This window comes from Haliotis rubra, unplaced genomic scaffold, assembly GCF_003918875.1.
Source record: "Haliotis rubra isolate DU_JTF1 unplaced genomic scaffold, ASM391887v1 Scf1437, whole genome shotgun sequence".
Classification (NCBI taxonomy): domain Eukaryota; kingdom Metazoa; phylum Mollusca; class Gastropoda; order Lepetellida; family Haliotidae; genus Haliotis; species Haliotis rubra.
In genome coordinates, this window is record NW_025765378.1 from 78,851 (window position 1) to 105,000 (window position 26,150).

General features: G+C 41.6%; 1 protein-coding gene across 1 annotated transcript in view; it reads right to left on the reverse strand.

Annotated features, from left to right (window-relative positions):
* Positions 1–26,150, reverse strand: part of LOC124269294 (xylosyltransferase oxt-like) — a 122,344-nt gene that overhangs the window by 46,103 nt on the left and 50,091 nt on the right. The window contains exon 3 of the mRNA XM_046704297.1: positions 3,971–4,096. Within this exon, the coding sequence (XP_046560253.1) occupies positions 3,971–4,096 (126 nt within the window). The remainder of the gene's footprint in view (positions 1–3,970; positions 4,097–26,150) is intronic.

The following is a 26,150-nucleotide window of genomic DNA, read 5'->3' on the forward strand; positions in this document are numbered from 1 at the left end:
CTGAGATGAGACAAGCAATACACAATATGGACCCAGTCTATCCCTTCACCACCGAGGTGAGACAAGCAATACACAATATGGACCCAGTCTATCCCTTCACCACAGAGGTGAGACAAGCACTACACATCATGGACCAAGTCTATCCCTTCACCACTGAGGTGAGACTAGCAATACACAACATGGACCCAGTCTATCCTGTCACCACAGAGGTGAGACAAGCAATACACACCATGGACCCAGTCTATCCCTTCACCACAGAGGTGAGACAAGCAATACACACCATGGACCCAGTCTATCCTGTCACCACAGAGGTGAGACAAGCAATACACACCATGGACCCAGTCTATCCTGTCACCACAGAGGTGAGACAAGCAATACACAATATGGACCCAGTCTATCCTGTCACCACAGAGGTGAGACAAGCAATACACACCATGGACCCAGTCTATCCCTTCACCACTGAGGTGAGACTAGCAATACACAACATGGACCCAGTCTATCCTGTCACCACAGAGGTGAGACAAGCAATACACACCATGGACCCAGTCTATCCCTTCACCACAGAGGTGAGACAAGCACTGCACATCATGGACCCAGTCTATCCCTTCACCACTGAGGTGAGACTAGCAATACACAACATGGACCCAGTCTATCCTGTCACCACAGAGGTGAGACAAGCAATACACACCATGGACTCAGTCTATCCCTTCACCACTGAGGTGAGACAAGCAATACACAACATGGACCAAGTCTATCCTGTCACCACAGAGGTGAGACAAGCAATACACACCATGGACCCAGTCTATCCCTTCACCACAGAGGTGAGACAAGCAATACACACCATGGACCCAGTCTATCCTGTCACCACAGAGGTGAGACAAGCAATACACACCATGGACCAAGTCTATCCTGTCACCACAGAGGTGAGACAAGCAATACACAATATGGACCCAGTCTATCCTGTCACCACAGAGGTGAGACAAGCAATACACACCATGGACCCAGTCTATCCTGTCACCACAGAGGTGAGACAAGCAATACACACCATGGACCCAGTCTATTCCTTCACCACAGTGATTGGCATAATACAACCTTGTGTACACCCATCCGCAGACAAGGCACCACTAACCCATGTCTTGTCACGTGTCAAGATTGTCTCCCCGCTATGGCAGTTTTGAACACACTGTCTGAGCTGTCATTGTTTTCTGTTCAAAGATGTTGCCACAGTTGCTTTAAATAATGCATGAAGGGAAAATAATTGAAAATGCCTCCTGGCTTGGAATGAAGCAAAGAAAAAAGTGCTCTCAATTAAACATGGATGACAAGCTGGTTCAGGGGACTGCCTACCTGGATGACAAAGCTGGTTCAGAGGGACTGCACCCAGTAAACCCAGTATACCTGGATGACAAGCTGGTTCAGTGGACTGCCTAAACCCAGTATACCTGGATGACAAGCTGGTTCAGGAGACTGCCTAAACCCAGTATACTTGGATGACAAGATGGTTCAGGGGGAACTGCCTAAACCCAGTATACCTGGATGACAAGCTGGTTCAGGGGACTGCCTAAACCCAGTATACCTGGATGACAAGCTGGTTCAGGAGACTGCCTAAACCCAGTATACCTGGATGACAAGCTGGTTCAGGGGACTGCCTAAACCCAGTATACCTGGATGACAAGCTGGTTCAGGAGACTGCCTAAACCCAGTATACCTGGATGACAAGCTGGTTCAGGGGACTGCCTAAACCCAGTATACCTGGATGACAAGCTGGTTCAGGGGACTGCCTAAACCCAGTATACCTGGATGACAAGCTGGTTCAGGAGACTGCCTAAACCCAGTATACCTGGACGACAAGCTGGTTCAGGAGACTGCCTAAACCCAGTATACCTGGATGACAAATTGGTTCAGATGGACTGCCTAAACTCAGACATGATGAAGTACATATCTGTCGTATCATTATAAAGCCTGAATTATCTCATATATACATTAGCACACAATAATACAAAATGTCATCATCAGATTGTTTCTTCTTGAAAAAGTTTAAGGAACATCATACTTTTGACAGTTTCCCTGGAACTAGACATTAATGGACAAATGTGCAAAATAATCTAATTACCACAAATGTACATAAAAACAATTCTGTGAAGTAGAGTGGAGACAGTTTGCGTGGGAAATTTGTTTCAGAATTTTGATGAGGCAGGAAATCCTTCTCATCCTATCATTGCAGCTAGCTGTCAATAATTTGCCTGATTAAACATGGTATATATCTGTGAATGTGGATCATTATCCTGTGATCATACGCTATGGCTGACAAACACGACATGTAATGGATAATATTGACTGGATTCGTTTTTTGCATGAATCAAAACATTGCTACATTAAACACAGTCTATGCATCAAAGGCCCCCTGACTGGGAGATTACTGCTGGGCCATGCCTTTTTATATGTTGAGAATGAAGATCACAGTCATTCAGGGAGACAAATGTGGCTCTAGGTGAAAGCTGGGCTCAACTCAGCAGGAAGGACATTGTTGTGGTTAGCATTACTTTTGTGTGGTAGATCGATGAAGACTTGGTCTCAATCTCCATCCTGGAGATAACTGAAGATCACTGTACTTAGAGCTTAGCCAGCTCCCATAAACTCCACAGACTGCACACTGGGCACTTGCCATCTTTCACAAAAACTCAACACACTGCAAACTGGGCAGTCACTCATTGTAAGGCAGAGTCTGCCTGCCACAAAAATAATACACAACATCTAGAGCAGAGTCTCCTTCCCAGAAAAACTCCACCCACTGCACCTTAGGCACAGTCCAAACCCCAACACTCTTCCCAGTCTGACTACCCCAAACTTAATACAGTGCACACAAAGCATGATCTGCCTCTAATAAACTCCATACACGACAACTACAGCATAGTCTACCCCCCAAAACAGATCCACACAGTGCTGCTAGGGCATAGTCATTTATCATAAAACATTAATCCCTCTTTCATGCCTACCAAAAAGAAAACTTTCCCACTGTGCAGAAAAGACTCGCAGAAAAGCTCACATTAATCGTGGAAATAGCAACATAAACATAATACCTGCGCTACTGGAAACAGTAAAAGCAGGCAACTTTAAATCACTAACACTGCATCATAAAACGAGGAGCCCATAGCTTCGATTTTAGCATGCGCACATGGAAGAGGAAGTCTGGGCATAGTCGACGCATGTTGACAGTTTCCAGCTTGGACAAAAGTTACAATCCTTTTAAGTATTTCTGTTGTGTTATTTGGCATTTATCATCATGATACTTGTGTGCACACTTGTTTTAGTTTACTTTCCATTCGTATGAAACGATTGACAGCAATTATTTCGACATATTTAATTCTTTTTCTACGCAAGGCCATTCCACGGTTGCAGTTCCTGTTGGCGTATAACCTGCCTTCCAGACGGCAATTCATACGGTTCCCTGTTGCATGCAGTACTAACCTGCCTTCAGACAGTAGTTCATGCAGTTCCTGGTGTACTAACCTGCCTTCAGACAGTAGTTCATGCAGTTCCTGGTGTACTAACCTGCCTTCAGACAGTAGTTCATGCAGTTCCTGGTTGTACTAACCTGCCTTCAGACAGTAGTTCATGCAGTTCCTGTTGTACTAACCTGCCTTCAGACAGTAGTTCATGCAGTTCCTGGTGTACTAACCTGCCTTCAGACAGTAGTTCATGCAGTTCCTGTTGTACTAACCTGTACAGTAGTTCAACCTGCCTTCAGACAGTAGTTCATGCAGACTAACCTGCCTTAGTTCATCATGCAGTTCCAGTAGTTTAACCTGCCTTCAGACAGTAGTTCATGCAGTTCCTGGTGTACTAACCTGCCTTCAGACTCATCAGTACACCTGTCAGACGGTAGTTATACAGTTCCTGGTGTACTAACCTGCCTTCAGACAGTAACCTGCCTTCAGACAGTAGTTCATGCAGTTCCTGGTGTACTAACCTGCCTTCAGACAGTAGTTCATGCAGTTTTTGGGGGTGTTATCACTCAGTTCCTTGTATGTGCCCGTCAAGTCTCTGTCATTGAGATTGTCCTTATAACAGCCGAAGTAGGTTCCAGTATCATTTCCTGCAAAACAAAACATCACACATGAATTTACCACCACCACTAACTGTCTACTTGCACAATCTGCCCAGGGAGGAGAAGACATATGTTTGTCCTGTACAACAGTTCAGTTGTTTCATTGGTACGGGGCAGATAATGTATTTGACAAGCACACTAACATCCTATGTTGATCTGTTTGTTCCATAGTTTCCTTGGTTCATTTAGCAGATATGATTATTAAACCATCATAGTTAATGTGGCATTTCATGTCTCTAGACTGGCAAGCCATTGCATAATCATATCAATAATTATTTTCATCCAAATTCCATCTCAACTCTGAATAATGCAGAAGACGGTCAGAATGACTTAAACCTTAACCTTATTTGCCACCCAGCTAAATTAAATTTCCTGAGAACCTGCTACAACAGCCATTGTTAATCTAATAAAACAATTACCTTGATATAACAGTAGTAATTGATTGCAGTAGAATGTTGTGTGATAGTGGCTGTATTCGGTCTCCCCAGGGGGGTGGCCATGGGAGGGGGGGGTGGCCATGGGAGGGGGGCACCTGGTGTTCCCCAGCATCCACTACAGATGACATGTTTCATTGTTAAATCAGTGAAAATTCCTGCTTGGGATGGGTTGGGTCTGTTGGCAGGGTATACTAGAGTTTCTCTGTCTGCTCTATGGTGATTTCATGGAATGCTGATTCCAGTATACAGCCAAAGACTGTCAGGCAAAAACACCTTGAAAATGTATGATTCAAAATAACTCAGTGGGTGAGCGAAGCTATTGCAAACTTCAAGTGATAAAGAGCACCTGGTTCAAATGCAACAGGAACATTGACAACTGATTATCTCCTTCTGTCCTGTCAACTGATCGTAACCTAGTGTTACCATGGCAACAAATTATCTCCTACTGTCATGTCAGCTCATTGTAGGTGGGTGTTACCATGGCAACTGATTATCTCCTTCTATTGTCATGTCAGTTCATTGTAACTTGGTGTCCCATGACAACTGATTTTTATATAATTTCCTTCTACTACTGTGTCAGCTGATCATGACATGGCAACTGACTGTCCTATTGAGATTTAAAGCTGACCCAGTACAAAGCACTGCCTGTACTTGGTGAGACTTCAACATGTTATCCTTCATTGTGAGGATTCAGCATGTGCTGACTGTGTGATGGAGTGGTACATCTGGGGGTGATGAGGAGCTGCTTGATCTCACAAGTGGCTGACCTTCCTCAAGACAATTCTCCTTCATCAAACACCAGTTGTGAGGAAACAATCATCACAGTCTGACCGGGAAAGGGCACCCTTAATTCAACAAGTCTGTCCTGCCTTCCAACATCACAATGGACATGTTTCTGTACAGACATCTAACAGATGTTGTGTTCATAAAGGATTGGTCTGTTTATAATTAATTGTCTGGGGAAGAAATGTCAAAATGAACTCTACTGTCAGCACAATAATTCATATTCAGTACCACCGCCATATAGCTGAAATATTGCTGAGTGCGACATAAAACTAAACTCACTCACTCACTATATTCAGTAAGTTAGAAGGTGTAAATTTTCCAAATATATAGTTTCTGTTATTCCCAAATTAATTCAGATCCTACCCCATGCTTAGCATCTGTAGCAAAATGCTAAAGTTAATGGAAAATATATTTTCATAACCTATTTTCAGTTCATCTTCATATCTTTATTTCAAGAACGAACCTATGAAAGTAATAACATAAAACCTGACAATGTGTTTCACTTTGTTGTGCATTTTACCTCCTCTCTCTTTAGCCATTTTCTGTCCAAAATCTGTGAAACAAAATGTTTAAGAGTGCGACCTTGCACTGATCCCACTTACTAGTGGAGACATTAATCACTTTATCAATTGTAATGAACAAGATTCTGTGCATGATCAACTGAAAAAACTATTATTTATGAAATTCTATTCATGCTTGAAAGAGATACCATGTCATCAGGAAAGACCAAATGAGCTCTTTACAATTTTGCGCAAGTGCTTAAATAAAGCAATGCTTATTCAACAGAATTAATTGTGGCAGATGATCAACACAAAGTGTAAAAGCATTCCTGTTGTTCCCAGATGGCAACTACATGCAGCAATTGGAAAGAACCATGGCTATAGAGTCTGCTTCCTCCGACACATGCCAGTGTCTCCAGCTGGATGGAGTAGCTAAACTGGGCACTTGATTACTGCTTGTACAGTAAACATAGGGTGCCCAGTCAAAACATGGGGCGGTTCACTCTGATTGCTATCTGTTTATCTTAACATCATTCAACAGAAATACTGCTTCCAAAATAAACTAAAAGTTCAGAAACAGCAGGAAGGAGGCTTGAAATGAGTTTCTTCAATTAGCCATCACCTTGCCATCTCATAAAACCATGGTTGTGCTGAAGCAGGCTGTTGGAAGGAAGAGGAGGAGACCTCCACACATCTCACACATCGCTCACATCTCACACCCCTCTCACATCACACACCTCACTCACATCTCACACGTCTCTCGACATCTCACACCTCTCTCACATCACACACCTCTCTCACATCTCACACCCCTCTCACATCACACACCTCTCACATCTCTCACATCTCACACATCACACACCTCTCTCACATCTCACACCACTTTCTCACATCCCACCTCTCCTATATCTCACACCTCTCTCACATCACACATGTCTCCTCACATCTCACACCCCCTCACATCACATCACACCTCTCTCACATCTCACACCCCTCTCACATCACACACCTCACTCACATCACACACCTCTTTTCACATCTCACACCTCTCTCTCACATCACACACCTCTCTCACATCTCACACCCTCTCTCATATCACACACCTCTCTCTCACATCTCACACCCCTCTCACATCACACACCTTGCTCACATCACACACCTCGCTCACATCTCTCACCTCTCTCACATCACACACCTTGCTCACATCTCTCACCTCTCTCACATCACACACCTCTCTCACATCTCACACCACTTTCACATCCCATACCTCTCCCATATCTCACACCTCTCTCACATCACACATGTCTCTCACATCTCACACCTCTTTCACATCCCATACCTCTCTCATATCTCACACCTCTCTCACATCCCATACCTCTCTCATATCTCACACACCCTTTTCACATCTCACCCCTCCCTCACATATCACACCTCCACATATCTCACACATCGCTCACATCTCACACCCCTCTCACATCCCATACCTCTCTCAAATCTCACACCTCTCTCACATCACACACCTCGCTCACATCTCACACCCTTTCCACATCTCACACCTCGCTAACATCTCTCAACTCACTAACATCTCACACCCCTCTCACATCCCTTACCTCTCTAATATCTCACACCTCTCTCACATCACACACCTACCTTACATCTCACACGCTTTCCACATCTCACCCTGGCCTCACTGTACTGAGACTGTCTACATTTACACACGCATGTTGGCATAACTGGGATATACTGTACTGAGAGACTGTCTATATTTACACACACATGTTGGTATAACTGGGTTATACTGTACTGAGACTGTCTATATTTACACACACAATTTGGTATAACAGGGTTATACAATACTGTACTGAGACTGTCTATATTTTACACACATGTTGGTATGACTTGGTTATACAATACTGTACTGAGACTGTCTATATTTACACACCCAAGTTGGTATAACTGGGTTATACTGTACTGAAACTGTCTATATTTACATACCCAAGTTGGTATAACTGGGTTATACTGTACTGAGACTGTCTATATTTACACACACAATTTGGTATAACTGGGCTATACAATACTGTACTGAGACTGTCTATATTTACAAAAACACATGTTGGTATGACTTGGTTCTACAATACTGTACTGAGACTGTCTATATTTACACACAAGAGTTGGTATAACTGGGTTATACTGTACTGAGACTGTCTATATTTACACACACGTTGGAATAACTGGGTTATACTGTACTGAGACTGTCTATATTTACACACACAATTTGGTATAACTGGGTTATACAATACTGTACTGAGACTGTCTATATTTACACACACGTTGGTATAACTGGGTTATACTGTACTGAGACTGTCCATATTTACACACGCTGGTATAACTGGGTTATACTGTACTGAGACTGTCTATATTTACACACGCATGTTGGCATAACTGGGATATACTGTACTGAGACTGTCTATATTTACAAACACATGTTGGTATAACTGGGTTAAACAATACTGTACTGAAACTGTCTATATTTACATACCCAAGTTGGTATAACTGGGTTATAATGTACTGTACTGTACTGAGACTGTCTATATTTACACACACATCTTGGTATAACTGGTTATACTGTACTGAAACTGTCTATATTTACATACCCAAGTTGGCATAACTGGGTTATACTGTACTGAAACTGTCCATATTTACATACCCAAGTTGGTATAACTGGGTTATACTGTACTGAGACTGTCTATATTTACACACACAATTTGGTATAACTGGGTTATACAATACTGTACTGAGACTGTCTATATTTACAAACACATGTTGGTATGACTTGGTTATACAATACTGTACTGAGACTGTCTATATTTACACACACAAGTTGGTATAACTGGGTTATACTGTACTGAGACTGTCCATATTTACAGACACGCTGGTATAACTGGGTTATACTGTGCTGAGACTGTCTATATTTACACACACGCTGGTATAACTGGGTTATACTGTACTGAGACTGTCCATATTTACACACGCTGGTATAACTAGGTTATACTGTACTGAGACTCTCTATATTTACACACGCATGTTGGCATAACTGGGATATACTGTACTGAGACTGTCTATATTTACACACGTTAGTATAACTGGGTTATACTGTACTGAGACTGTCTATATTTACACACACAATTTGGTATAACTGGGTTATACAATACTGTACTGAGACTGTCTATATTTACACACACATGTTAAAGGTATAACTTGGTTATACAATACTGTACTGAGACTGTCTATATTTACACACACAAGTTGATATAACTGGGTTATACTGTACTGAAACTGTCTATATTTACAAACACATGTTGGTATAACTGGGTTATACTGTACTGTACTGAGACTGTCTATATTTACACACACATCTTGGTATAACTGGGTTATACTTAACTGAAACCGTCTATATTTACATACCCAAGCTGGTATAACTGGGTTATACTGTACTGTACTGAGACTGTCTATATTTACACACATCTTGGTATAACTGGGTTATACTCGTACTGAAACTGTCTATATTTACATACCCAAGTTGGCAACCCAAGTTGGTATAACTGGGTTATACTGTATTGTAAACCAAAAGTCACTGTGTTGTTTAATTTGATTGGTTGAAAAACATGATCAAATGGTATTCGATTCCCGGAAATTCGCTGCGTATTATTACATACAAACATCACTCACACCATTGTATTGTTACGTCGTCAGCTGTGATGACATCATTAAATCATATTGTGACGTAAGGTCCGAATGACGTCACAAATGAGCAGTTCCAGATGCTACCATGGGAGACAGCCGAAACGTCCGGCTGATGACATTTTACTGCTGTACCCGTACTCGATGTCAATGAGTGCAGACACAAAAACGTGTGTGGACCTTTTGGTTTACTTTTGTGTTTACAATGTCGATAAACATCATGTGTTGGCCAATTTCCGGGTGTTGTGGAGTATTTGAAGCACGGGAATATTTCATTTGAAACCTCCGGGCGTCGGTTCCAAATGAATTCCCGTGCTTCAAATACTCGATAACACCCGGAAACTGGCCAACACAAGATGTTTATCTCCTAACTGAAATTGTCTATATTTACACACACATGTTGGTATAACTCAGGGTCATACAATACTGCACTGAGACTGTCTATATTTACAAACACATGTTGGTATAACTGGGTTATACAATACTGTACTGAGACTGTCTATATTTACACACACATGTTGGCATAACTGGGTTATACTGTACTGAGACTGTCTATATTTACAGACACAAGTTGGTATAACTGGGTTATACTGTACTGAGACTGTCTATATTTACACACACAAGTTGGCATAACTGGGTTATACTGAGACTGTGTGAGAAGTATGTGTCCAACACACAGCTCATCCTATTGTGATACAGGACATGTTGCTGATAGGGGTCACCAGCATCTTCCTACACAATCAATGTTCCAAAAGTAATGTTGACACCGCACACTTCAGTCCTTGTCCACACGAAAGCTGATTTTGTCTAGACAAATTGACTTCAATGTACACACTTTCAAACAATTCTTGCCAATCTGATGAAAACCAAAGAAACAAAATACATGTAATATTTGACTCGGCAGGCCATGGTTTACATTAAAAAGAACGAAAAAAGACAAGTGAAGGAAAATATACAACCTTAGTGTCTCATATTTTAGTGTTTCATTGCCGATCTTGTCAAGATTGTTGGTGGCATTCCTTGGTAAACTGTGGTCTCCTACATTGTTTACACATACCCTGGAAGTCTATGGTCATCTTAGATAAATCTATGGCAGACCATGGTCTCACGTTATGTACTTCCTCTTCTACTTTCCCAGGTGCAGTGGAAACGAGCTAGAGCAAAGTTTTCAGCCTCTCTGAAAAGCTCACCCAAACACATCCCTGGCGGCGTGGTGGGTCAAGAAGTACGTGATTTCTCACATTATCATTCCTCAGACAAACCTAAGAGGCAGAAGTAATGCTTTGGCCCAATCTCCAACATGCCCAAGAATCCGAAAACGTTTCAGTTTTCAGTCCCAGGCAGAAAGTAGGTCTCTGCATCCACATCATTAAGATAGTGGGAGGCAAAGACCATTTCCAGTCTCCAAAAACATCACTCCATGATGAATGTTAGGAGCAGTTGCTGTGAAGAGACGTGGTCCAGGCTACAGCTCAGGTGTAATGCTGGCTGGTGGTAACTAGAGGGGGTAGACCAGCAAAGGTGTACGCTTCAAGGATGGTTGATCTCATCAAAAACACAAGGGTACCAGATACTTCCGTCGTAGAGGCTGTCGAAAGCAGGATAAACAGGAGCTTTTGCAGCCTGCAATGGTCTTGTGATGCAGTAATGTAGATCTTTAAAACTCTAACAGGGCAGAGTTAAAGATCTTCTTTATCATCAGGCCCAAGAATGTTGGACAACAGCGGAATATAGAAAAGTCTATTCTGTTGTCCCGGCAACTTATTCTTCCCAGCATGTGTTATTCTACGTGGGAGCGGATGGCAGAGCACACCCAAGAATGTTGGTAACAGAATGTACAATGGCCCAAATTCCACAGTCCCACATGATCGCAAGTGACAGGGAATGACGCTGGCAAACACATTAAGTCCGGAAACGTATGTAAAATCTCCAAGCATAACCATCAAGACAGGAAAGATAGGTTGAAGAAGGCACAGCGATGTAGTGTCTTGAGTGGATTAATGGTCCGTAGGAGTAGGGTCTTGAGTGGATTAATGGTCCCTAATGGTAGGGTCTTGCCTAGTCAGATGTATGATAACACAGGCTCAGAAGATAACAATCGTAGATGGGACCGTCAAATGTAGTTGGATCAATTACCCTAGAGGCAATGCCAAAGGTTGAGATTTAACTAACTGACTTAGCCTAAACTAAAGATTGAAATCTAAAGTTCATACAACAAAAGACGATCCTTGGTATGGGGATCCTAAAAGTTGGGTATAGTCGGATAAGGGGCAATCAACAAACTGAAGAATTAGATCAAATCGATCAATATTCGGTAGAGTAAGACCTCGGCTACATAAACAGCAACAACAAACCAGGAAGGGAGGACGCCCACTGATATGAAGAAAGGATCACTTAAGAGGGATCAGTGATTCAGGATTGTTGAAGGTTGAAGCAAAGGTGTGAGGAGGGAAGGAAGCTGCAGCAGAAGAGTCCGGAGTCGTCTTCAGAGGTTTGCAAAGTAGCTGAGTCTGGCAAAGTTCACAGGAACAGTGAGCAACAATCTAGAGTTGACTGCTGCAGGATCGTAGCAAGGTAAGTGGGATTGTGGATGTATGAAAACATACACAGTATATAATAACAATAATATGTCATCTTGTATAGCGCACAGTTTCCGAAGACCGAGTGATTGCTCGTGGCACTTTTGTTAACACAGCTAGCTATAGACTAGGCATCAGGGTGACAATTTTCGGAAGAGGAAAGTTTTCAAGTTTGACTGGAAGGTAGACAGTGTTTTTAATGAAGAAGGGCAGATCATTCCAGAGAGAGGCGGATGTGAAAGAGAAGCGTCTATGTCCAAAGGTTTTCATTTTGGCTGTGATAATTGTGAGCAGTGAGTTGTTAGCTGATCTGAGGCATCGAGGAGGAACATACTCTTTCACCAAGTTGGTCAGGTAGGATGGAGCTGAGCCTTTGATACAGCAGTGTGTGATGCACAAGATCTTGTATTCGATCCTTGCTTTGATCAGCAGCCAGTGGAGCTTGACAAGGACTGGTGTGATGTTTGACCGCTTCCTGCTTCTGGTGATGGTCTGTGCAGCTGCATTCTGAACGCGCTGTAATTTGGTGACAAGATCCTGACGCACATTACCCAGTCGACTGTTGCAGTAATCCAACCATGAGAGGATCATGGATCTGGCCAAATGGTGTGATGCATCACATGTCAACAGGTGACGGATGTTGGCGATGTTCCTCACATGGAAATAACATGTACGACACACGTTATTGACATGGTCCTCCATAGAAAGGTTTGAGTCCATGATGACCCCAGGATTTTTTACAGTTGTACTGAAAGGTAACACGGAGTTACCAATTGTGATCGAATCCACTTTAACATTGGCCCGATTCATGGTTGAACCGGTCAGCAAGATGTCAGTTTTGTTGTCATTCAATTTTAGTTTATTGATAGACATCCAGGATTTGATATCTCCTTACATTGGATGTAAGAATATGGCAACAGAGCAGATAGCACTTTCTACATTTCAGACCATCCATTGATGTGTGTTATCAGTTGATAAATGACAGACAATCTTGTTTCTTGGATTAATCAACATATTTCCATATGGTGTGATGATGTCTGTCATGTTGTTTTGTTCACAGGTTTCCCTGAAGACATCCTCTCACCTTCCCAGTAGACATCCTCTCACCTTCTCTGAAGACATCCTCTCACCTTCCCTGAAGACATCCTCTCACCTTCCCAGTATACATCCTCTCACCTTTCCTGAAGACATCCTCTCACCTTCCCTGAAGACATCCTCTCACCTTCCCTGAGAACATCCTCTCACCTTCCCTGAAGACATCCTCCCACCTTCCCTGAAGACATCCTCTCACCTTCCCAGTATCATGTTGTATTGTTCAGTTTCCCTGAAGACATCCTCTCACCTACCCTGAAGACATCCTCTCACCTTCCCTGAAGACATCCTCTCACCTTCCCAGTATCATGTTGTATTGTTCAGTTTCCCTGAAGACATCCTCTCACCTTCCCTGAAGACATCCTCTCACCTTCCCAGTAGGCATCCTGTTCTGAAGTCCAACTGTATACATGAATGATGAAGGCGGGAAACACGTGATGATCGCTACGAGTTGTCTTGCTTCAGTGGGGATCATGGAGCCATCTTCAAAGAGATTTACGATTTCTTCTCGATGATTGTTTGAAATCTTCTGAATGAGACTTACAGCCTCTGTCCTTCATCCTACAAGAGTAGGCCTTCCTACCAACTGACCAATGTCAAGACAGGTGTCGCAACGTTTATCCAAACTGCAGATTCTAACACAATCAATGGTAGATGAATGAGGTTAGTGCAACAAAAAAGCATGTCTTAAATATTCTTCCGATGAAACTAAATCCCAATATTAGAATGGAATAAAAACATGTAAAATAGAACAAAGGACCTCTATTAAAGACAAGACATCTCCACAAGAAAGAGACTGACTACAGGTGACGGTCACATGATCAGCTTTTGGTGATGACCTACATCAGCAAGTGGAGTTGGGGTGTGTTCGGGCAGCCTGTTCAGTGCGGCTAAAACTTCGTTCCAGGTCATTTCCTCTCCACTAAGTACTGTAGAAGAGGAAGCATAACGTGAGATGGGATAAATCTTCAAATTTTATCGTAACAAAATACTTAACATATTGAGGAACTATAAATATATATTTGAAACAAAATAAACACAGTTTCAATATTGACCCAAAACTCTTTTAAATAGAAAGAGTCACAGTGACTAAATTTATTTGGGTAATTTCTTTCAGATTTCCACTTTTGGATATATCTCAGATATTGAAGCATAAAGAAAAGGTTGAGCCAATATATATCACTGTTATGTTTTTGACTGCTTCAAGAGGGAAATGTGAGTTGAGGTGACTGGCATCATGAGCCTTAGTAGTTCATGAGAATAACCTTAATCTTTACATAAATAACAAAGCCCCCAAAAAGTAGGAAATACAATTCATTTGGTTTATCATCATGTCAAGCAAGTTTTGTTACAAATGTCACATTGGTGCTGATCAAATTAGTTACAAACTGAAAGCATATTATGTATTTTTTTCATCAATAATTTATGTTATCATTTTCTTAACTTAATATTCAAGGTCAGCAGATCCATAACCCTAGAAACACACAGAATCCGGACCCAAAGTCACAAGACGCTGCATCTGAAGACAGTCATCTGATACACGTCTGTAGCAATTTATATGATTTTTAAATTCTTGCTGCCACTAATTACAACATGAACAGACTGCATCCACTCAGTGGTAGTCACCACAACACAAAGCCCGACTGATCCATCAAATCACTACAAACTGTAGTAGTGCTGATCCACTAACACCTTAGTCACCACAGAAACCATCAGCGATGATCCAAATATACATTTGTAACCATAACAACCAGTTTTGTTAATGTCCACACTTTCTTATCACCATAACAACCAGTACTGTGGAACCACATTCTCATTCATCACCATAATAACTAGTACTGTGGAACCACATTCTCATTCATCACCATAACAACCAGTACTGTTTATTCACCAACTAATCCATCACAGTGGAGACCAGCCAGGTTGATCCCCAAACTTTCTCGTCACCATAGCAACTAGTTCTGGATGATATAACCCTTCCTCTAAAAACATTCATTACCAAATTTGATTTCCTGTGATATTGTTCAGTGATATGGGTTACCACAAACAAAACATTAATTGTATGAAAACTGCAGGTTCACAACATCCATTTCCTGTCAATAGGCTGCGATTCAGTGGAGTCTGACCCAGTGTCACAGTGTTGCTGGGTCCAACAACAGAACAATGGCCAATGTTTTATCCCCAGGGATTCTCGTTATAGCGTGGACATTGTTCCTGCTGGAAGTGATAGAGGTTGTGGAAGGACAAGTGTGAACCATATGATGGTAATAGCAACATCACATCCAGCCCCACACCCAGCCACTGGATGCAGCCCAAACACACACATGCTTGTACTTCCCTGTCGCAGCCCCACAACACCAGTCACAACACTTCATGCCAGACACAATTGTTTGTTCACCACAATCACAGCTGTTGGCAAACAAATTTTTAAATTATGATTTAACTGTTGACAAGAAGTAGAAATTCCAGACCACAAGAAAACCAGTGCTGCAACCATATGCTTACTTACTAAGTTGGCTTTTAGGAGCCATTTAACTTAGGATACCAACAACAACAACAAACATGCAAAGATCATAAACAAACATGAACGTAAAAGAAAGAAAAATGTCTGCTGGAAGAAACTGTATATCAGTCTGCCTACACTGTATCACAGTCTGTCTACACTGTATCTCAGTCTGCCTACACTGTATCTCAGTCTGTCTACACTGTATCTCAGTCTGCCTACACTGTATCTCAGTCTACCTATACTGTATCTCAGTCTGTCTACACTGTATCTCAGTCTGCCTACAATTTATCTCAGTCTGCCTACACTGTATCTCAGTCTGCCTACACTGTATCTCAGTCTGCCTACACTGTATTTATCTCAGTCTGCCTACACTCAGTCTGCCACACTGTCTGTCTGACTACACTTCAGTCTGCCTACACTGTATTTCTGTCTGACTACACTGTATCTCAGTCTGCCTACACTGTATCTGTCTGACTACACTGTATCTCAGTCTGCCTACACTGTATCTCAGTCTGCCTACACTGTATCTCTGTCTGACTACACTGTATCTCAGTCTGCCTACACTGTATTCTCAGTCTGCCTACACTGTATCTCAGTCTGCCTACACTGTATCTGTCTGACTACACTGTATCTCAGTCTGCCTACACTGTATCTCAGTCTGCCTACACTGTATCTCTGTCAGACTACACTGTTACTCAGTCTGCCTACACTGTATTTCTGTCTGCCTACACTGTATTTCTGTCTGCCTAGACTGTATTTCTGTCTGCCTACACTGTATTTCTGTCTGCCTACACTGTATCTCAGTCTGCCTACACTGTATTTCTGTCTGCCTACACTGTATTTCTGTCTGCCTACACTGTATTTCTGTCTGACTACACTGTATTTCTGTCTGCCTACACTGTATCTCAGTCTGCCTACACTGTATCTGCCTACACTGTATCTCTGTCTGACTACACTGTATCTCTGTCTGCCTACACTGTATCTCAGTCTGCCTACACTGTATCTGCCTACACTGTATCTCTGTCTGACTACACTGTATCTCAGTCTGCCTACACTGTATCTCTGTCTGACTACACTGTATCTCAGTCTGCTGTCAGTCTGACTACACTGTATCTCTGTCTCTGTCTGTCTGCCTACACATTTCTGTCTCTCACTGTACTCAGTCTGCCTACACTGTATCTCTGTCTGACTACACTGTATCTCAGTCTGCCTACACTGTATTTCTGTCTGCCTACACTGTATCTCAGTCTGCCTACACTGTATTTCTGTCTGCCTACACTGTATCTGCCTACACTGTATCTCTGTCTGACTACACTGTATCTCAGTCTGCCTACACTGTATTTCTGTCTGCCTACACTGTATCTCAGTCTGCCTACACTGTATCTCTGTCTGCCTACACTGTATCTGTCCTACACTGTATCTCAGTCTGCCTACACTGTATCTCAGTCTGCCTACACTGTATTTCTGTCTGCTGTCTGCCTACACTGTATCTCTGTCTGCCTACACTGTATCTCTCTGTCTGACTACACTGTATCTCAGTCTGCCTACACTGTATCTCAGTCTGCCTACACTCTGTCTGCCTACACTGTATCTCAGTCTGCCTACACTGTATTTCTGTCTGCCTACACTGTATCTCAGTCTGCCTACACTGTATTTCTGTCTGCCTACACTGTATCTCAGTCTGCAGTGTGACTGCAGTTGCTGTTCTTCATCCCAGCAATCAGCATCCCTGCATACACAGAGGAAGCAGTCCATCCCTGCCCAGGATGATGGGTTTAGCTAACAGCCAGAAATAATGTATTAGGATAAAATATAATTAAACAGTAAATTACACATGAAAACAGGACTGTAATTAAGAATCATGTCAGGATTATTTAAATGCCATGAAAGACAGGATATGGTTTCTCAACATAAATAGATTCTTTAAACAATTTCCGGAAACCACTCAGAAAATCTTTCCTCAGTTTGAAGAAGTTTCCTGCAATTACACCTCAATTCTCCCAGTCAGTGTACAGACACGAAGAAAATTGTCTGCAAGTGACTGACCCAAGGAAGCACTTCCCTCACAGTTACCACCTCTCCTCAGTCTCAGCCATGCACAATACAACCAGAACACAGGCACCAATTGTCAGATGGGTTTTGCTGGTGTGATGAGTGTTAACTATATGTTATTTCACTCACTCATATTTCTGCAGTTTCAACATACACTTTGTATTACCTAGGAATCAAACACTCATCATTTTTGACAACACTTAGCCTGCATGTCTATGTGAAGGTATATCATCAGATAACACTCAGCCTGCATGTCTATGTGAAGGTATATCATCAGATAACACTCAGCCTGCATGTCTATGTGAAGGTATATCATCAGATAACACTCAGCCAGCATGTCTATGTGAAGGTATATCATCAGATAACACTCAGCCAGCATGTCTATGTGAAGGTATATCATCAGATAACACTCAGCCAGCATGTCTATGTGAAGGTATATCATCAGATAACACTCAGCCTGCATGTCTATGTGAAGGTATATCATCAGATAACACTCAGCCTGCATGTCTATGTGAAGGTATATCATCAGATAACACTCAGCCAGCATGTCTATGTGAAGGTATATCATCAGATAACACTCAGCCAGCATGTCTATGTGAAGGTATATCATCAGATAACACTCAGCCAGCATGTCTATGTGAAGGTATATCATCAGATAACACTCAGCCAGCATGTCTATGTGAAGGTATATCATCAGATAACACTCAGCCAGCATGTCTATGTGAAGGTATATCATCAGATAACACTCAGCCTGCATGTCTATGTGAAGGTATATCATCAGATAACACTCAGCCAGCATGTCTATGTGAAGGTATATCATCAGATAACACTCAGCCAGCATGTCTATGTGAAGGTATATCATCAGATAACACTCTGCCAGCATGTCTATGTGAAGGTATATCATCAGATAACACTCAGCCAGCATGTCTATGTGAAGGTATATCATCAGATAACACTCAGCCAGCATGTCTATGTGAAGGTATATCATCAGATAACACTCAGCCAGCATGTTAATGTGAAGGTATATCATCAGATAACACTCAGCCAGCATGTCTATGTGAAGGTATATCATCAGATAACACTCAGCCAGCATGTCTATGTGAAGGTATATCATCAGATAACACTCAGCCAGCATGTCTATGTGAAGGTATATCATCAGATAACACTCAGCCTGCATGTCTATGTGAAGGTATATCATCAGATAACACTCTGCCAGCATGTCTATGTGAAGGTATATCATCAGATAACACTCAGCCAGCATGTCTATGTGAAGGTATATCATCAGATAACACTCAGCCAGCATGTCTATGTGAAGGTATATCATCAGATAAAACACTCAGCCAGCATGTCTATGTGAAGGTATATCATCAGATAACACTCTGCCAGCATGTCTATGTGAAGTTATATCATCAGATAACACTCTGCCAGCATGTCTATGTGAAGGTATATCACCAGATAACACTCAGCCTGCATGTCTATGTGAAGGTATATCATCAGATAACACTGCCAGCATGTCTATGTGAAGGTATATCATCAGATAACACTCAGCCTGCATGTCTATGTGAAGTTATATCATCAGATAACACTCTGCCAGCATGTCTATGTGAAGTTATATCATCAGATAACACTCAGCCAGCATGTCTATGTGAAGGTATATCACCAGATAACACTCTGCCAGCATGTTAATGTGAAGGTATATCATCAGATAACACTCATCCAGCATGTCTATGTGAAGGTATATCATCAGATAACACTCTGCCAGCATGTCTATGTGAAGGTATATCACCAGATAACACTCAGCCAGCATGTTAATGTGAAGTTATATCATCAGATAACACTCTGCCAGCATGTCTATGTGAAGGTATATCATCAGATAACACTCTGCCAGCATGTCTATGTGAAGTTATATCATCAGATAACACTTAGCCTGCATGTCTATGTGAAGGTATATCATCAGATAACACTCAGCCAGCATGTTAATGTGAAGGTATATCATCAGATAACACTCATCCAGCATGTCTATGTGAAGGTATATCATCAGATAACACTCATCCAGCATGTCTATGTGAAGGTATATCATCAGATAACACTCTGCCAGCATGTCTATGTGAAGGTATATCACCAGATAACACTCAGCCAGCATGTTAATGTGAAGGTATATCATCAGATAACACTCAGCCAGCATGTCTATGTGAAGGTATATCATCAGATAACACTCAGCCAGCATGTCTATGTGAAGGTATATCATCAGATAACACTCTGCCAGCATGTCTATGTGAAGGTATATCATCAGATAACACTCAGCCAGCATGTTAATGTGAAGGTATAATCATCAGATAACACTCAGCCAGCATGTCTATGTGAAGGTATATCATCAGATAACACTCAGCCAGCATGTCTATGTGAAGGTATATCATCAGATAACACTCAGCCAGCATGTCTATGTGAAGGTATATCATCAGATAACACTCAGCCAGCATGTCTATGTGAAGGTATATCATCAGATAACACTCAGCCTGCATGTCTATGTGAAGTTATATCATCAGAAAACACTCTGCCAGCATGTTAATGTGAAGGTATATCATCAGATAACACTTAGCCTGCATGTCTATGTGAAGTTATATCATCAGAAAACACTCTGCCAGCATGTCTATGTGAAGGTATATCATCAGATAACACTCACTCAGCATGTTAATGTGAAGTTATATCATCAGAAAACACTCTGCCAGCATGTCTATGTGAAGTTATATCATCAGATAACACTCTGCCTGCATGTCTATGTGAAGGTATATCATCAGATAACACTCTGCCAGCATGTCTATGTGAAGTTATATCATCAGATAACACTGAGTTACTGCAAATAGTGATCAGATATCCCCTACAACCGTAAATACTGTTCTAGACCATTTCCGTCCTAGATGCCACAACAGATTTACAATACACACAAACTTAAATCTCCCTTCAAGTTTGCCACTTCACTCCAAGAAGCAGGGAGGACTCCAAGAATCATTTTCTCAACAGTTATTGGGATTTAATGACCACAAAAAATTAGTTCTCTCAATTCTTCCAGTGTTATGGGTTGTAATCATGGCTGGCAACAGTTTTATGTGCACTGCAGCACAGATTGGTATGGTTCTATAGTCTTAATGGCTGGAATCTGAGACAGGTATTACAAACCCATTTCATCTTCAAGAGATGACCTTCCATCAAGTGTTGCTAGGACAACCATTCAATCTCTAGATTTGGCCCTAAAGCTTGGTAAGAAGCTAAATATGTACCACCTTGTAAATGTAACAAGGTGATTTGGAAAAATTGTTTTTTCACCTTTATCACCTCCACTGAACAAGTCTCTCATCAACTCAGTCTGGGACCGTCCAGGGTGCAGCACACAGTGAACCTTCTTCAGCAGGACTCTTGCCATGATATGACAGCAAAATAATTGCATCTCCTAGAGTAAGTGAGCAGGATTAGGAACCATTTACACACAGTCTTGCAGTATCACACAACGGACAAAATGGTGTGTCTGTGTAGTGTAGTGTGTCTGCGTAGTGTAGTGTGTCTGTGTAGAGGGGTGTGGTGTGTCTGTGTAGTATAGTGTGTCTAGTGTGTAGTGTAGTGTGTTTGTGTAGTGTAGTGTGTCTGCGTAGTGTAGTGTGTCTATGTAGTGTAGTGTGTTTGTGTAGTGTAGTGTGTCTGCGTAGTGTAGTGTCTGCGTAGTGTAGTGTGTCTGCGTAGTGTAGTGTGTCTGTGTAGTGGGGTGTGGTGTGGTGTGTCTGTGTAGTGTATAGTGTCTGTGTAGTGTAGTGTGTTTGTGTAGTGTAGCGTGTCTGCGTAATGTAGTGTCTGTATAGTGTAGTGTGTCTGCGTAATGTAGTGTGTCTGTAGTGTAGTGTGTCTGTTGTAGTGTAGTGTGTCTGCATAGTGTAGTGTGTCTGTGTAGTGTAGTGTGTCTGTGTAGTGTAGTGTGTTTGTGTAGTGTAGTGTCTGTGTAGTGTAGTGTCTGTGTAGTGTAGTGTGTCTGCGTAGTGTAATGTGTCTGTTGTAGTGTAGTGTGTTTGCGTAGTGTAGTGTCTGTGTAGTGTAGTGTCTGAGTAGTGTAGTGTGTGTGTTGTAGTGTAGTGTGTCAGCGTAGTGTAGTGTGTCTGTGTAGTGTAGTGTGTCTGCGTAGTGTAGTGTGTCTGTGTAGTGTAGTGTGTCTGCATAGTGTAGTGTGACTGTGTGGTGTAGTGTGTCTGTGTAGTGTAGTGTGTCGTGTAGCCGTGTAGTAGTGTGTAGTGTGTGTGTGTAGTGTGAGTGTAGTGTCTGTGTAGTGTAGTGTGTCTGTGTAGTGTAGTGTGTCTGTGGAGCGTAGTGTGTCTGTGTAGTGTAGTGTGTCTGCGTAGTGTAATGTGTCTGTTGTAGTGTAGTGTGTTTGCGTAGTGTAGTGTCTGTGTAGTGTAGTGTCTGCGTAGTGTAGTGTGTGTGTTGTAGTGTAGTGTGTCAGCGTAGTGTAGTGTGTCTGTGTAGTGTAGTGTGTCTGCGTAGTGTAGTGTGTAGTGTAGTGTGTCTGTAGTGTAGTGTGTCTGCATAGTGTAGTGTGTCTGTGTAGTGTAGTGTGTCTGTGTGTAGTGTAGTGTGTCTGTGTAGTGTAGTGTGTCTGTGTAGTGTAGTGTGTCTGTGTAGTGTAGTGTGTCTGTGTAGTGTAGTGTGTGTGTAGTGTGTCTGTGTAGTGTAGTGTGTCTGTGTAGTGTAGTGTGTCTGTGTAGTGTAGTGTGTGTCTGTGTAGTGTGTCTGTGTAGTGTAGTGTGTCTGTGGAGAAAGTGTGTCTGTGTAGCGTAGTGTGTCTGTGTAGTGTAGTGTGTCATAGTGTAGTGTAGCAGTAGTGTGTGTCTGTGTAGTGTAGTGTGTCTCTGTGTGTAGTGTGTCTGTGCAGCGTAGTGTGTCTGTGTGGTGTAGTGTCTGTGAAGTGTAGTGTGTCTGTGTAGTGTAGTGTGTCTGCATAGTGTAGTGTGTCTGTGTAGTGTAGTGTGTCTGTGAAGTGTAGTGCATCTGTGGAGCATAGTGTGTGTGTAGTGTGTCTGCATAGTGTAGTGTGTCTGTGTAGTGTAGTGTGTCTGTGTAGTGTAGTGTGTGTGTGTAGTGTAGTGTGTCTGTGTAGTGTAGTGTGTCTGTGTAGTAGTGTGTCTGTGTAGTGTAGTGTGTCTGTGTAGTGTAGTGTGTCTGTGTAGTGTAGTGTGTCTGTGTAGTGTAGTGTGTCTGTGTAGTGTAGTGTGTCTGTGTAGTGTAGTGTGTCTGTGTAGTGTGTCTGTGTAGTGTAGTGTGTTTGTGTAGTGTATAGTGTCTGTAGTGTAAAGTGTCTGTGTAGTGTAGTGTGTCTGTGTAGTGTAGTGTGTCTGTGTAGTGTATAGTGTCTGTGTAGTGTATAGTGTCTGTGTAGTGTATAGTGTGTCTGTGTAGTGTAGTGTGTCTGTGTAGTGTAGTGTGTCTGTGTAGTGTAGTGTGTCTGTGTAGTGTATAGTGTCTGTGTAGTGTAGTGTGTCTGTGTAGTGTAGTGTGTCTGTGTAGTGTAGTGTGTCTGTGAAGTGTAGCGTGTCTCTGTAGTGTAGTGTCAGGGTTCCGACAGGCATGGCAGGCCAAAATTCCCTGACTTTTCCCTGACAAGTATAGATTTTTCCCTGACCATTTAAGTGTAACAACTGGCCTTCTTCCTCCCTTTCAGTCAGTCCTAACCACCCCGTTAAGATATTTCCTTCACACATATCATAAATACACACAATATTTGTTAATTTATTACATTAACCAAAACATTGATATTTGTGATGAAGAAAATTCTCCTTGACTTTCCTGCCACAATGTTAAATAATACTATTAGAAACATTTGACCGTGACCATCAAATATATATTCTCAGGTGAAGTCAGTAATATATCATCTGAAAACTTTGTATTTTATATTAAAGGCTTTTGACAAAGAGCATAAATGTAATGATTTAATTGAATTGTTTCATTCAAAGTCAGGAACACATTTCTTCATTATCACAAAATGTTGTAATTATCAAAGGCGTATTTGGAAAGAATAAACATGCAAGATGTAACTTTACATTCAGTACAACCATGACAACTAGATTATGAACACCATTCTACCACTTTCAATTTTGTGAATAAACAACAAATGTCAGAACATAGGGCATATTATAAACCTATGCTGTACTTTAACAATGAAACTTATATGGGTATTTTTGGCCAAAATGGGCTTTTACAATTTGCAAGAAACCACCATAGCCATCATACTATTTATAATATTTTGGAACAGTATACAAATGAATGGAAAATTATCTGTTAACATAGTTATCTTTAGAAGAGGTGGATCTGTTGCCTATAAAGAAAAATGTTTTTGAATGGCAAACAATTATCTATTGTTAATCACTATGCCTATCTCGGATTAGTGTTTTTCCATACTAAACAAGAGTCTTTAGAAGATGACAAATCCCCCAGCCCATACAAATATGAAAGAGCAAATCATCTGACAGTTACTTAAAGTTGAACTTCATTTTTTTAGACAAATTCCAATATGTTTCCATGGAAACCAAGAAAAATAGATATGACAAATCTGTAAATAGCAAAAGGCACCACTTTAGGTTCTGTTTGATATATCTGCCAAGTTTTGTTGAAAGATATTAAATGGTTTCGAGTTGTGCTCCGGAAACAAAGCCCTTTTATGAACAGTCTAAAATATTTCCATGGCAACCAAGAAAAATAAAAATGACAAAAATATGTAAATAGTCAAAGGCACCACTTTAGGTTCTGTTTAATATATCTGCAAAGTTTTGTTAAAAACATTGAACCGTTTTCGAGTTATGCTCCGCAAACAAAATGATTACGGATGGACGGACAGACAGACGGGCAAGGCGTCGACTATATCCCACCACATTCATGCTAAGAAGGCTCTTATCAAATTTATGTCAGTTTCCCAGAATTTTGAAATTTTAACCCGGAAAATATGTTTCATATTGTTTGATTCACAAATCCAACCGATTGTGCTTCATAGAAGAATATGTCTGTTATGTCACCCGGCTGTAGAAATAAAATTCACATTATGCTGATTTAAGAAAACAATACATGCCAAATAATTATCTGTAAAAATATCTTTCAAGTGACTTTGTTTCCATTCTATCCTCCAGAAATGAAAATGTAATATGCAATCTAGGGCTTTATGTAAAACATGCTGTTATGCTTAAAAGCAATCTCTTATCTGAACTGTAATTTCTTTCATGAAATGTCTGTAACATGTGCTGCTTCTTTGACTTTGACTACTACCATACCTGATTAGCGACATTCTGAGTCTTATATTTCTTATATGTGAATACACACCAGATCCAGCTGGTGTCAGTGGTCTGATTCTCAAACACTTTCCACCACGCTCAACGGATACATCTTGGTGCTCCGAGTTTGGTGATAAAATTTCATAAACTTTGACTGACCAGTTCAGCTGTTCCATTTGAGACTTGCAATTAAGGTTGTTTTATGTGGCAGTCATGATGACGACAATCAACGCAGACCTGAATCCAGATGATAAAGTGCAGTGCGCTGTATTGCTTTGATAAAAGGTGTACCGATCATAATGTGACTGTCACTTGGACTTTCATGATACACTGGTGGGAATATATTAGAGATAGCACTTTTTCACTTAATTCATCTCTGAAATAGACTGATTTACTGTTGGAGTCTTGCTGGGCAGGGCAATGCATCATCCCTATCACCACATGATTGATAACACAGTAAATCCATTCAGCCTAACTCTGGTGAAAACTCAAACCTGATTAGGGTTCCCTCCTTTCAGCACTCTGACACAGAGTTTGCCTTCATAAAGCACATTGAGCTGGTCGGGATTGTGTTTAATCTGCTGAAGTAGAGCTCATTTCACAATTCCAGCAAAATGATTGCCTTGAGGCCAGTACAACTACACATTTAACAGGTCTGTCATATTGGACAAGACTCCAGGCAATCAGTACAGCGCCATCCAAAAGCAATAGGCATGGTAGGGCTGGCTACAGAAGTAGGCAAGGTGGGACATTTACAGAAGTAGGCATGGTGGGACAGCTACAAAAGCAGGCATAGTGGGACAGCTACAGAAGCAGGCATGATGGGACATCTAAGCAAGTAGGCATGATGGGACATCTAAGGAAGTAGGCATAGAGAGACAGCTACAGAAGCAGGCATGGTGGGACAGCTACAGAAGCAGGCATGATGGGACATCTAAGGAAGTAGGCATGATGGGACATCTAAGGAAGTAGGCATAGAGAGGCAGCTACAGAAGCAGGCATGGTGGGACAGCTACAGAAGCAGGCATGATGGGACATCTAAGGAAGTAGG